General features: G+C 37.6%; 2 protein-coding genes across 5 annotated transcripts; both read left to right on the forward strand.

Moving 5' to 3' along the window:
• Positions 1-878: 878 nt before the first annotated feature.
• On the forward strand, positions 879-6,550 carry LOC140003959 (cytoplasmic tRNA 2-thiolation protein 1). 4 transcript variants are annotated; one of them, XM_072068911.1, is made up of 11 exons: positions 961-1,100; positions 1,217-1,331; positions 1,962-2,104; positions 2,650-2,722; positions 3,479-3,598; positions 4,447-4,559; positions 4,686-4,778; positions 4,888-4,928; positions 5,339-5,405; positions 5,484-5,613; positions 5,970-6,297. In XM_072068911.1, exons 3-11 carry the CDS (start codon positions 2,013-2,015, stop codon positions 6,132-6,134), a joined length of 894 nt encoding a protein of 297 aa, XP_071925012.1. In that variant the 5' UTR covers positions 961-1,100; positions 1,217-1,331; positions 1,962-2,012; the 3' UTR covers positions 6,135-6,297. The 4 variants fall into 4 exon arrangements, with proteins under 4 accessions (XP_071925011.1, XP_071925009.1, XP_071925010.1 ...); XM_072068910.1 differs by lacking the exon at positions 2,650-2,722 and having other exon boundaries at positions 879-1,100; positions 5,484-5,595; positions 5,869-6,550; XM_072068908.1 differs by lacking the exon at positions 2,650-2,722 and having other exon boundaries at positions 879-1,100; positions 5,970-6,426.
• Positions 6,551-6,920: 370 nt separating this feature from the next.
• LOC113712273 (uncharacterized) lies at positions 6,921-7,583 on the forward strand. The gene has a single exon (XM_027235610.2). It carries the CDS (start codon positions 7,071-7,073, stop codon positions 7,389-7,391), a length of 321 nt encoding a protein of 106 aa, XP_027091411.1. The 5' UTR covers positions 6,921-7,070; the 3' UTR covers positions 7,392-7,583.
• Positions 7,584-12,747: the final 5,164 nt, after the last annotated feature.

Raw genomic sequence — 12,747 nt, forward strand, 5'->3', positions numbered from 1 at the left:
AGTTATTTTTGGTGGTGTGTTGCTAGAATGGCGTTTTGGATTATAACACCAGATGCAACTAAAGATATCATTGAGTAGTTACTGGAATTTAGCCATTGCCTGGATAGTGGAGTTTAGTGGGTCCCCCCCTTTCAGAGAGTTGATTTTCAAGTATTGTTGAAAAGAAAAAAAAAAAGAGTAGTTACTGGAATTTGCATTTACCCGTCCGGAATGGCATTTTGGTGCTGAATTTAGATTCAATTTGCGACTGAACCTCTAAGATGAGATTGGCAGTTGCTTGGATCCCTTCTTTGCCATCCGTTGTATAAACCCGTTCCCTAATTGATAACACAATTTAAGTAATTGTTGCTTCTTTCTTTACATGATGGGATAATTTTGGAAGCCTCCCGAGGTTTTTCATCCTTGACAAATAGCTGGACAAGATCAAATGTCTTCATGAAAGGTCATAAATTGATAATGTTACCCTTGCACTCTAAATAATTATTTAATCAAAAAGCCAGAACAAAAAAGAGAATTTTGAAACGAAAAGTGTAGATAAAAAATAATCAAGTCGCTATTTAATATATTAATCCATAGTTGTTTGTATTGAGGTATTGATGAGAAAGCAAATGATGCAAGTGTAGGTCAACTACTTTGAAGGAGGATTTTGATAAGTAATTAACACCTTGAAAATTTTTGTGAAATATAATTTAAATTTAACACTGTCGAGTATCAATAGTATTCAGTTTTTAAATTTAATTTAGAATTTTCTGAAAATTTTGCCAATTGATGTGGGGTTTAGTTTCTTCGGGTTCTCCTTATTACTTTTAATAAAAAAAAAAAAAAAAAAAATTGGATCAAGAGTATCAAAGAACTTAAGGAAACGACGTCGTTGCAGCCGATCTTCAATCCGATGGACGGGGATTGCTTTGATCAAAGTTTGAACACCTTAGAAAAAACGACGTCATCTCAGGTTGCCACGAAGCTCCGATTGATTGAATCTTCTGGATAATCAGAAAATGGAAGCCGAAGAGGTGGCGGCTAAACCCCCAAAAGGCCGCTTCTGTACCATCTGTAACCAGAGACGCGCCGCCCTCAAACGCCCCAAAACCCTTGAACAAGTACGAGACTTCACACACGCACACTCTTTGATCAATCTTTGGTCTTTGGATTCTGATTTTTCTTCTTCTTCTCCTCCTCCTTCCTTCTTTTTTCCCTTTTTCTGGCTCGAGTGAAGATATGCAGGGAGTGTTTCTATGCGGTGTTCGAAGAAGAAATTCACGGCGTAATAGTGGATAACCAGCTTTTCAAGCCTGGTGAACGCGTAGCCATTGGAGCTTCTGGTGGAAAAGGTCAATTTTAGCTGCTTCTATTTTTCTACTTTTTCGTGAACTGGTTGGACATCCTTGCCAATGTTGTTAAAGCTGTCTACTTTTGTTTTTATTTCTTTGTAATTAACATGAGGATATTGCTTTTGCAATGGATGCTTGAATAAATTATTTTAAGTGTTCATTAGGTGCTGGAACTGTTATCACTCATGGCAATTAGGTGAATTGTCGTTAGTCTCACAATTTTTTGATGCCCTTCTTATCTGTGATGTTTTCAAAGTCGAGGTGTTCAATACAGTATGACATGCGCATAGCACGTTGATTCTAAAGCTTTCTCGTAATTTTTGTACAATATACTATTGCTACAGAATTTTAATTGTGAAAAAGGGATGAAATCGCTTACCTGAAAAAATGTTTAATTGAAGAATGTTTCGCACATTTGTTTGTTTTGCATCATCCTACATTGAGAACACGCAGTTATCAAAATTAAAGGGTGTATTTAATTTTTTCCTTGCATAATCCAGTTTATGTATATTTGTCTGCAAGATGTTATTGAACCTTTTTTTAATATAAAAGTAATTGTGTCTAGCCTTTGCTCTGCTACATTGGCTAGAATTTGGTTTCTTTCTTTTCATTCCCCATTTGTTTATGCAGATTCCACGGTGCTTGCTTATGTATTATCAGAATTGAATCGCAGGCACAACTATGGCCTGGATTTATTCCTTTTGTCGGTTGATGAAGGCATCACTGGGTACCGTGATGACTCTCTTGAAACTGTTAAAAGAAATGAAATTCAGGTTTGGTGCTTTTCTATGCTCTTCTTGGCTGTGAATTTTTTACGCTGTTTGTGATATATGAGTTTCACCCAGTTGATTTGTTAATGCTTTTTTTTTTAATTATTAGTTTAAATTATTTAGACTTGGTTTCATGGTTATGCACTAGGAGGCAAACTTATCTTGTGAAAATGACCATTGTTCTTCCTTGTTCATGCTAGCAAATTTTGATTACAGCTAATAGTTAACTGGTTATTTTACCAGTCTTCTAGATCCATGCAAAGTAGTATTCAGGTTTTGATACCTACATGCTATAAGGGCCTTCTTGAAACTTGCTAGCTTAATTAAGTCTTATAGAAATTAATGGAATCATGTCATGATTCACTCAACAGATTAATAATGCAATTAACAAAATTTACTTGGTGAGTATAAGCACATCAGCTTTTCATCAACCGAAGTAAATCTAAGTGCCTTTTTAGAGTTCTTTCCAGTATATAAACTTGCCAAATAAATATTCCATTAGAGAAATGAGGTAAAGTTATATTGGCATGGTTGGACTTGCTGTTCAGGCCGGCACACCTGTGTTGGCACGGCATGGGTGTGGGTGCAGGATCCGTATCGGATGCAGTCAGAAAGCTTTGGGTGCGTTGACTGTTTCAGGCATGGCTTCATAAAAAATTGCTATTCATCCATGCTTATATCTTTGTGGAGGCCGATACTTTGATCTTCAAGAGGATTGCTGAGAATGGAAGAGGATTGAGGTGAAGATGGAGAGGATAAGGATGGTTTTAGATTGTGGAAAACGAAGAAGTCTTCGAACTCAGAGTCACAGTTGGACTCAACACAGTTGACGGAGAGAATGACAGGAAAAATAGAAATTTCTTAAAGTGACATACTGGTGACTTGTTAGAGGTTACCACTGCATTGATTGGATAACTAATGTGCATATTTTTTGTTTTGCTAGTTGGTCACCAGACGCCTGTCACTTTTAGGTGACTTTAATACTTCACCATACCCCATTTCATCCTTTAAAAGAATTAATTGTATAAAATAGCATTTCATACGCAAGGCCAATTTCCTTGATCTAATTATCCATCCAATCATAGTGCCATGTCCACGACCCTGTGTCTGAGTTCTAGACATGTCCCTGTATCCAAGTTTTTAGTGTTAAATGATCTAATTATCCTACATCCGCACCAGAGTCTGAGCAACATAGACGTTGTCTATGACTATGAAAGCATTGGACTACTATCTTTTGTGATGCTGTGGAGATTCCGAGCAACATAGATGTTGTCTATGTCTATGAAAGCATTGGACTAATATCTTTTGTGATGCTGTGGAGATTTAGATTTCTTGTCTGTTTCTCTTATCTGATATGCTGTTCCCTTCTTTGTACAGTACGGACTTCCTCTTAAAGTTGTTTCCTACAAGGATTTGTATGGCTGGACAATGGATGAGATAGTAAAGCTGATAGGTTTGAAGAATAACTGCACATTTTGTGGTGTTTTCCGGCGCCAGGTAATAGAGATAAGCTTATTTAATAAACAAGCTGGAAAGATGCGGTCACTTGAACCTTCTGATAAAAGCTAATATAATTTCTTTTTGGTGCTGTCTGATGTAACATGGGGACCCAAAACCGTTGTAACTTATTTTCATGCATAAAGTTGAGTGTTAATTTGTAAAGGAGGACTGTGGAGTTTTCTAGTATATGTGGTAGTGTCGGCTGTTCTGCTACAACATAATAAACTATAGGCTTATCATGGAGCAAGATGCATGCCCAATTTGGTGGAAGAAACTGTAGCCTGCTATTTATTTTGTCTTGCTGCTGCAGCATCTTTAAATTATTTATATATATATATATATTGTAATCATGGAAGTGTTATTCTCAGTTTGGTAGATAAATCAGTTGCTCTGCATCAATTGTTTCTTGCAGCAACTAAGCAAATAGTTGGTTAACTGGACACTCCTTATCTATTATTTGTTTCACACTCATCACACTCCTTATCTATTAGTTGCTATAAACTTCAGGTTTCATTGATACCAGCATGTATGCTACATGTGTTAAGTTACATAAATGTTCTATATGTGGCAATTCGCAATTCAACATGATTAGCCAGGATATTTTGAAGAATGTGTTTTTAGGAAACATCAATTACGTAGCTATGCTAATTGTATGTTTCACTTAGACTTGGTGAACTGTTACAAATGTTCAATCTCTTTAATCGCATGGTGAGGAGTTAACTTTTCTCTCAAGTATTATGCATAATTCATTTCCTTCTGTGCAAGTTTGGCTGATTTTCATTGTTGCGAAGAACTAAGCTTGTATAAACTGATGATTGTAATTTGCTTTCGCCTTTGTCTTCAAGGCCCTAGATCGAGGTGCCACATTGTTGAAAGTAGATAAACTAGTGACAGGACATAATGCAGATGATATTGCTGAAACAGTCCTCTTAAATATACTGCGAGGTGATATTGCCAGGTACTGTTTCCTTATCCCTAAAACCTGCCAAACCATTCATTAACGTATCCTTCTCTCCCTCCACAAAAATTTTCTTCTTCCTCTCTTTCTTGATTGATTAACACAGTTCTGTGCTTCATGCTGCAGACTGAGTAGATGCACATCTATCACAACTGGTGAAGATGGACCCATACCGAGATGCAAGCCTTTCAAATACACATATGAGAAAGAGATTGTTATATATCCTTGGTGTTCTATTGTTGTGTGCAGATTCCTTTTAATTCTTTGAAAATGCATTACTTTATGATTTTTATTCTTTACTGCTGCAAAACCTTAACCTAAAGCTCACGTATGCATATTTCAAAAGGTTGGACTACTTCTCTACTGAATGTGAGTGTGTTTTATGTTATGTAACCTTTCTATATTGATAGTATCTCTATTTTCAGAATATTTTGCTCTACCCCCAGCCCATCTCTCTGTGTGTGTGAGAGATTAGCTCTGTCTTTCTTTATTTGATTAAGGGACTGCCCAGAGCAAGTTACTGTGATCAGACTCTTTGCCGGGCTAGTCTTTTGGAAAATGAGAGCTTTTCCTATCTTTGAGTGGGCTGTGGAACATACTGATTTTATCTGCACTTCTAATGACCTCTTAGTCTGCAAGACGGATATGTTCCAAGTTTTTGAGATTCATGCACTGTTTCCTGCCCCAATAATGATTTTCAGTTAAATTGGTTGATTCCTGTCTCATGTTTTAGATACTTTGCAAATCTTAGTTTTTTGTTCTCTCCTTTTGAACTATAGGCATTTACTCTCCAAATGCTTACCGTGGATTTGCTCGAGAATTTATCAAGGATCTAGAGAGGATCAGGTACTGCTCTGTTGATTTTCTTTAAGCAAAACGAAAGAATAATAACAATAAATGAAAAAAAAAACTGTTGATTTGCAGACCAAGAGCAATATTGGATATCATTAAATCAGGTGAAGATTTTAGGATCTCCACTTCAACAAAAATGCCAGAGCAGGGTAATTGTGAACGCTGTGGTTACATTTCCAGCCAGGTAATGTGTAAACCAGTGGTATGTGTGCTAAAATTTGTATTTACTTGGTATTTTTAAGTGTAGGAGGTCGTATCTATTTGGCCTTGTCCTTTTTTTTGCTTTCCTCCCCAAACCCCACCCCAACACAAACCCCCCCCCCCCACCAAAAAAAAAGAAGCAAACTGAATTCTATGTTTTTGAAAATGCTCTCCTCTTAAATGAAAAACTGTTTATGTATTGCAGCTGCTGTGTCTCTTTTACTTCTGACTTAATTACATTTACCTTTTGGAGCAGTTCTCTGTTCCATCATCTGATTTTCTGCTGTTAAGTATGGTATTATTTGCTTGATGGGAACAACACTTGGAATGTGACCCTATAGCTCCGAATATCTGCAGAAATGGTGTAAAGCTTGTGTCTTGCTAGAGGGACTGAATCGTGGTTTACCAAAGCTTGGTATTGGGAGAAGTCGTGGTGCTAATAATGAGCAGAGCAAGAATGCAAAAGAAGCGAAGGGAATAGATAGTATTCAGAGCAAACAATGTGGAACTTTGGACTTCTGATGTGGTGGCATTTGGCATACGTCTTTTTTGAGGCTCAACCAACATCACGGCCCTTGAGTTTTCACCCTTCATCTGATCATCAAGTTGATTTTCACTGGCTTGCTCGAGTTTTATGCTGGTAACTTGCAGGGTGATGTCTAAGGAGGCTTGATCTCTTCGAAAAGCCATTAGCAACGCTGTCATTTTAACAGGAGCCTGGTTCCATAAACGACCATAATCTGTATTGGGACACGGGAATTTTGTAGCATTTCTTATTATATATGAACGACGTTACTTAACAGGTTTATATGCACGTCACATCATCGCAATTTGAATTTGAATATCAAAATTTGCATATATAGCATGTATTTAGACCTAATAGTATTTGGATTTGATACTCTTTTGTAGTTGAAGAGCAAACGATATTCTTTTGTTTAGCTGACACTTCCTATTGGAAGAGAAATCTTAATCCTTGAACTTTACTTGGCTGGATTTCAAACGATCGCGTTTAGCTAACGGCAACACTTTTTATTGGAAGAGGAATCTAATCCTTGAGCCTTATTAGGCTGGATTAAAAATCATTTCTTAATTAGCTCCTAAGCTGATTAAAAAGATTCAATGTTAGATTATGTTCAGAAAAGATTCAATTTTTGCTGGCATTTAAGAAATTTAACAGTGATGTATGGAAAAAATAAAGCAACGAGAGTGAAGTACGAAAAGCGGTCGTCAAACTCAATCCGAGTCAGATTCAATTAGGCTCGTTTAACGGAGCTGCTGTTGGCTTAGGGTTTTATGCGTTTGCAATACGAGAAGACAACATCGGGGCCTCTCAATTCAATTAATTTAAAGGGGTGTTTCCTCCAGAGGAAATCCGGAAAAATACTAGTAGTACGCTGCTGTTGTAGCTGAAAAGTGATACGGTAGAACAGCGGGCCTCTCAATCAGTTTCGGCCAGCCATGGCTCCCTCTGCGCCACCTTCAAGCTCCGGCGCTCAATACCCGAAGAAGTCACTCGGGCTCGTAGCAAATGCCATGAAAAGAAAACATAGCTTTATACAGTTGTTCATGATGACCGGAATCTTACTATTGAGCGTTAGATCGCTGGGTCAAAAGTACCGCCTCCACGAGCTCCAGGAAGACGCTGCCGCTCTCAAACAAGAGCAAGAGGGCCTGATTAATCGAAAGAACCACATCAAGCAAAGCCTCCTTGCTGAAGCTGCTCGTGACCCCTCTGGCCTTTTTACTACGAGGCTCCGCCTCCTCTTCGGTGAAGACTGAAGCCAAATACACCAGTAAATATGCTTTTTCATACTAAAATAGAGTCGCTCTTGACTTTTTTTTTTCTTCTTTGGATTTTTTTTTTCTAATCGGATTTTGCTTCTTCATTACGCATATCTGGGTTTAGGGTTTAAGTGACGTTTTGTGCTGTTGACTATTGATACTTAATCTGATGTGGAGTGGGTTTCTGGACGTTCCTGAAATGCATTTCTAGTTATTGCATAACTGTTCGTGTGAAAACTGGCAGTCATTGGTTAATTATCAGATATATTCTGCATTAGGTTTTGCTTGACATTATGCAGATGGAATTATGGGATAAACGTGTAATGGGATGATAGGATTTAGGAAGAAGCTTGCTGAAAAAGCTATTATTCTCTTCTTCTAATTGTGGTATATGCAATATCACTGAAGAAGCAAGAACTGAACAAAATAAGCGATTGTTTACCGTCCTACATAGGCCTTTGATACAATTGTGTATTCTTTACAGCTATAGATGCAATTCTGTATTCAAATCATATCCCCTTCTGCCACATGCCAGAGCATTGAGCAAATTGAGGGACGGGTAAATCTAAATGTTGCATTTGAGTTACTGAGAGTTCATGTAACTATTGATGCTATGACAGCTTTTTCATACTTAAAGCTGAGTGTTCTAACTTGCAAGTCATGTCTATCCTAGATTCTATTTGTGGACTAGTTTTCAGCTCCCCAGGAATGTTGGGCAAGCGTCCTCTTACTTGGTAACTGAATAGGGGTCTGTATGCGACTATTAATACTATGCCAGCATTTCTACATTCAAACCGGGTGTTCAAACTACCAAGTTATGTCTTGCCTAGCAGTTGTTCACAGATAATGGCTAATTATAATTACTCTGAAATATGAATTATAGTGAAAACGAACAACTTATTTTGCTCTGTTTAAGTGACACTGTGTTAGATCATCTAAAGTTGGAGAGTGGCATCAGATAAAAATTTTTCGTTGTGGTGCTTGGTTCTTTGCTCAAATTCAATTATGATGCATCTCTGGTGTTTCTCTTTCCTTTTGCGTTACATTGCTCGCCGATCATACACAGTTTTGCTCTTCCATTTAATTGGGTTTAAAGTTGCCCCTACAGCTTGGTCAAGGAGGGTTGAGAATGACTACTGCATTCTGCAATTTGGCTGGCCAAGTGCCTGCAAATTGTCAGATAGTTCGCGACTCTTGATCCTTCCCCGATGTATGTGAGTTTGTTCAAAATCTTCGTATTTGAAGACGAATTATAGCTGTTCAAAACCAGATTCTAAGGGCTCCTTGCAGAATAGTTCAATTTTACTGAAGTTGGAAGTTCTGTGGTTTCAACTTTTTCTTTCGTGACACGATACACATTACTTTGTTAACTCAGAAATTATTTCAGATTTGTAAATTTTCAATAGAGGGGGGAAACACGTGGACCTACTGTGAGATACCTAGATTTGAAATTCACCGATTATCCTACCCGAAGAAGTCTCAACTCCATTTGAACTTGGATCATATGCAAGTGCAGTCAAGGTTGAATAGTGAGAAAGAAAGGAGGCTCAAAATTGTCGGTAGACGTTTTGCTTTTCATTTTCTTTTGGGGTGTCCAACTTCGTGCTGTCCTTTCTTCTTCTCCTTGGTCCTTTTTTTTTTTTTTTTGGGTGGCCCTCTCTTGAAAGTTGAATCCTTATGGGACCAATTTTCTCGTATGACAGCCTGTATTATTTACGGCAGTGTCAGATTGTGAAGAAGTGGATAGGAAAAGGTCCAGATGCAAAGTAGTGTGTGTGATTCGGTTGCATACTGGTCATAAATTGCTACTCCTGTTAAGAGTAATGGGCTATTTAAAGCTCGATGCTTCTGCCAAAAAAAGGAAAAAAGAGTGACACGGGGATAACTTGATTGTGGATCAGATTATTAGATTTCGGGATCGGCGATCTTCTGTTCGTGTACTTTTGGCATCATTGTTGATGCAGCAAATTCCGATCGTCCTAAATCGTCATCGGGCAGATCACAGCAAAAATGTAGCGCTGTTAATCGAACAAATTTGGAAGTTTAATTGAGTAGAGCCCGAGGTCATTGATGCTTGAACATAACGTCTAGCTAAATTCAGCTAAAAGACTTTTCGTCTTGTCGTGCCAGCAAATTCCATGCTTTTTTTTTTTGGTTCTCACTTCCCTACCTATTGGGTGGAAATGGAATGCAATACCACTGGGTATCTTCGTTAATACGTTAGGTTTGCTAGTTAGGGTTTCGTTTGATAAAACTGAATCTGAATTTTGAATTCTGAATATTGAAACAATTAATTTGCTGAATTTTAAGTACTGAAAAGAAATATATGAATTTTAATGTTAAACCTATTTATACTGTTTGATAAACATTTATAACTGAATGCTTAATAAGTTAAATTTGATAATTTTGTCCTTATATCTTTTCATCCAAAAAAAAAAAGAAATAAAACCTATGATTTAATTAGCTTAAAATTGTTAGGTATGAAAATGATAATATTTATTTTAAATCAAATTAATTTAAAAGATGAAATATATTATATGAGGAGTATGGAGAAGATGTGAAAATCATTTAAAAGGGAGAAAAGAGAAATAAAAAATCATTAGATAGAAAATATGAGGTTGTTTAATTAGATAAGAATTTTAAACATGATTAACAAACAAGAGTAGATTTGATAGATACTATAAGATAGTTGAAGTAATTCTATTGATTCTTATCAGAATTAAGCATTCAATTAGGATTCTTGTGCTGAAAAAAATACACACAAATTCAGTAAGTAGATTTTTATTTATCAAACATTCAAAACATATGAATGTTTGAAAAAGTTTAGATTCAGCACTTTTTTATGTTATCCAAGCAGAACCTAGGTCTTTTTCCTTTTAACTCTTGTACTAATACAATATGGTACTAGCATGAAATGTTGTCCATCCCTTTCTGGAAATGATCCTACTTCCTACCCATTGAATTCCCTCATATTGATGATGCTTTTAATTATCATCATTGATCATACCAATGGGTCAGGTGAGGTGTCCGTCAAGCCACTAATCGCGCCAACTGGGTCCTAGAATGGCTTTGATCCAGATGTTTCCAGCAGTGTTAGACCCGTGCTGGTGGTTGGAGTCTACCGACATCCGGTTGGAATTAGAATATTGCAGTTCAAATTTGACCCAATTTGCCGCGTTAATGGCTTCATATCATAAGTCTAATGGGGGTTTCGGCTAATCAATAATCATGAATTGAGATGCAATCATGGCACGTGCTGCCTCAAAAATGAAAAAACCAATCAGCCAGCCCCAGCCCCAGCGAGCGGAGGGGCCGCTCCGGTCTCCCTGTGGCTGTTGCCTTAGCCTTCACGTTTGAATTTTGTTCACAGGCCACAGCTGTCTTTGTTTTGTTTTTCTACCCGTATTCCCACGTCAAAATGTAGACTAGAATCATTTGATTTGTGATACACTACTAGAAAATATATAGAAATTGTGTGTGTATACTATATTCCTCTTTTTCTAAGTAGTGGAAGCGGGCCGCAGCACTACTACTACTACTTAATTTTTGACACTCAACACTCTCTCTCTCTCTCTTTTTCTTTTCTTTTTCAGAGGTTTTTTTTTCTTTTTTTTTAACTCCGAGCCCGGTCAATGAAGGCACATGGTATTATTATGGGATTATACCAGAATAATGCAACATATATCCTTAACTTCTGAATGCTTATACTAATATACGTAATTGGCAGATTAGGAAGATCAAATATCAGAACTTGTTGCATGCATGCAGTCAATGCAGATGCAGACTATGGCCACAGTAGTAGTAGTAAAATTTAAGGGAAGTGGTGGCACATATCAGAGCAGACCGACATGTCACATGATTTGATTTGCTGGTACCGAATATAACTTTTACATATTTATAGCGCAACGGATTTTCTGTCCCATATTCCGTGCCATTTTTTGTCTCACTTTTTATTATATTGCTATTTCTCCTAGATAAACATCACATTTTAGTTCTTTTTTGCTATTAATAGTTATTGAATTTTAAAGAAACAAAAAAGAATTAAAACATGATGTTTATATAGAAAAAATATCAATATAATAAAAAGTGAGACAGAGAGTGGCACAGGATGTGGGACAGAAGATCCATTACGATTTTACATCCCCAGACCGATAATAGTGAACATGTTTTAACCTTCTTAACTCATTAGGGTTGTGGACCGAAATGATTAAACTAACAAGACACAAAATTATTCTCCCTCCAGTCCAGTACCATGCCGCCAGGCTCACCAAAAAATCCTTTTTTTTACCTGCACGTGAACGGAATTTTAACAAATCGATTCTACTGCCCCTTCTGGATCTCCTTATTAGTACTATTAAAATTCCAACATCTTCATGTCCGCCATATTTGTTGAGACAGAGGTGCCTATTATTAAAATCATAAAGTACTAAGTACTACTTTTTAAACCACCCTGACCCCGCCACTAAGTATAAAAAATTTTGAGAGTAATTTTATCTTTCCGTTCTTGGTTAGGTTAGGTAACAGTGATGAGGTCTCTAAATTTTTTTTTTTTTTTCCTCCAATGAAGTATCCGACTGTATTGGCAACCGACTAGTCCTCCACTAGACTCTGGCTCCTGCCCCACCAAAAAATCAGAGATTGTTAACATACATAGTGAGAGTCGACCACGAGATCAAAGACCCTGAAGAGGACATCCCTCGGCCAGCCGCTCTGCACCCGGGGGCATGAGGTCTCTAATTCAACCTCCGCTTTTTAATAACGATTTCACAACTGCACCGATGCGCTTGCCATATCATTACATATATCAGGGGAGAAGTTGGGAAGTGAGAAGTACGTGCTGGGTTTTAAAGAGGAAGGTGTGGGACCTCCCACCTGCAACTCAGCACATGCATTCTCCGTGGCTGGTGCCCAAAACCGCCCTCCGTGTCCATTTTAAGTTTTACTCGCTCACTCCTGGCTCCTTCCTCTTGAGTCCACCACCACCACCACCACCCCCACCCCCAGCCTCCATAGTCCATCGGACCAAGTAGAAGGAAACAAATTAAGAGCATGTGGAAAGGCCAGTGGCCCGTCAATTTTGTACGCGTGGACCCCGCCACCGACACCCCAATTGTTTTCTCTTCCTACATTCTTCTCTCCTTTTTCTCTTCCTTATTATTACATGATATCAGTAGTGTATTTTTCAAACCTTTAATCCAATCCTGTGGTAGACTGGTGTTTGTAAACATTTTTCACCCGCGCACCGAAAAATTACCGTGTGAATGTGTGTTTGCGTTTGTGTACGTCACTTTCCTCTGTTTTTTCTATTTTCTTTTTTTTTTTTGAAAAAAAAAACTTTCCTCTGTTAGAACAA

This window comes from Coffea arabica, chromosome 10c (genome assembly GCF_036785885.1).
Source record: "Coffea arabica cultivar ET-39 chromosome 10c, Coffea Arabica ET-39 HiFi, whole genome shotgun sequence".
Classification (NCBI taxonomy): Eukaryota; Viridiplantae; Streptophyta; class Magnoliopsida; order Gentianales; family Rubiaceae; genus Coffea; species Coffea arabica.

Bases quoted from the DNA above. Each gene is read 5' to 3' on its own strand.
- LOC140003959 (XM_072068908.1), top strand. From the start codon at position 999: ATGGAAGCCGAAGAGGTGGCGGCTAAACCCCCAAAAGGCCGCTTCTGT. The intron at 1,101-1,216 runs GTACGAGACTTC...GCTCGAGTGAAG, and splicing joins GCCCCAAAACCCTTGAACAA to ATATGCAGGGAGTGTTTCTA. The intron at 1,332-1,961 runs GTCAATTTTAGC...TTGTTTATGCAG, and splicing joins TGGAGCTTCTGGTGGAAAAG to ATTCCACGGTGCTTGCTTAT.
- LOC113712273 (XM_027235610.2), top strand. From the start codon at position 7,071: ATGGCTCCCTCTGCGCCACCTTCAAGCTCCGGCGCTCAATACCCGAAG.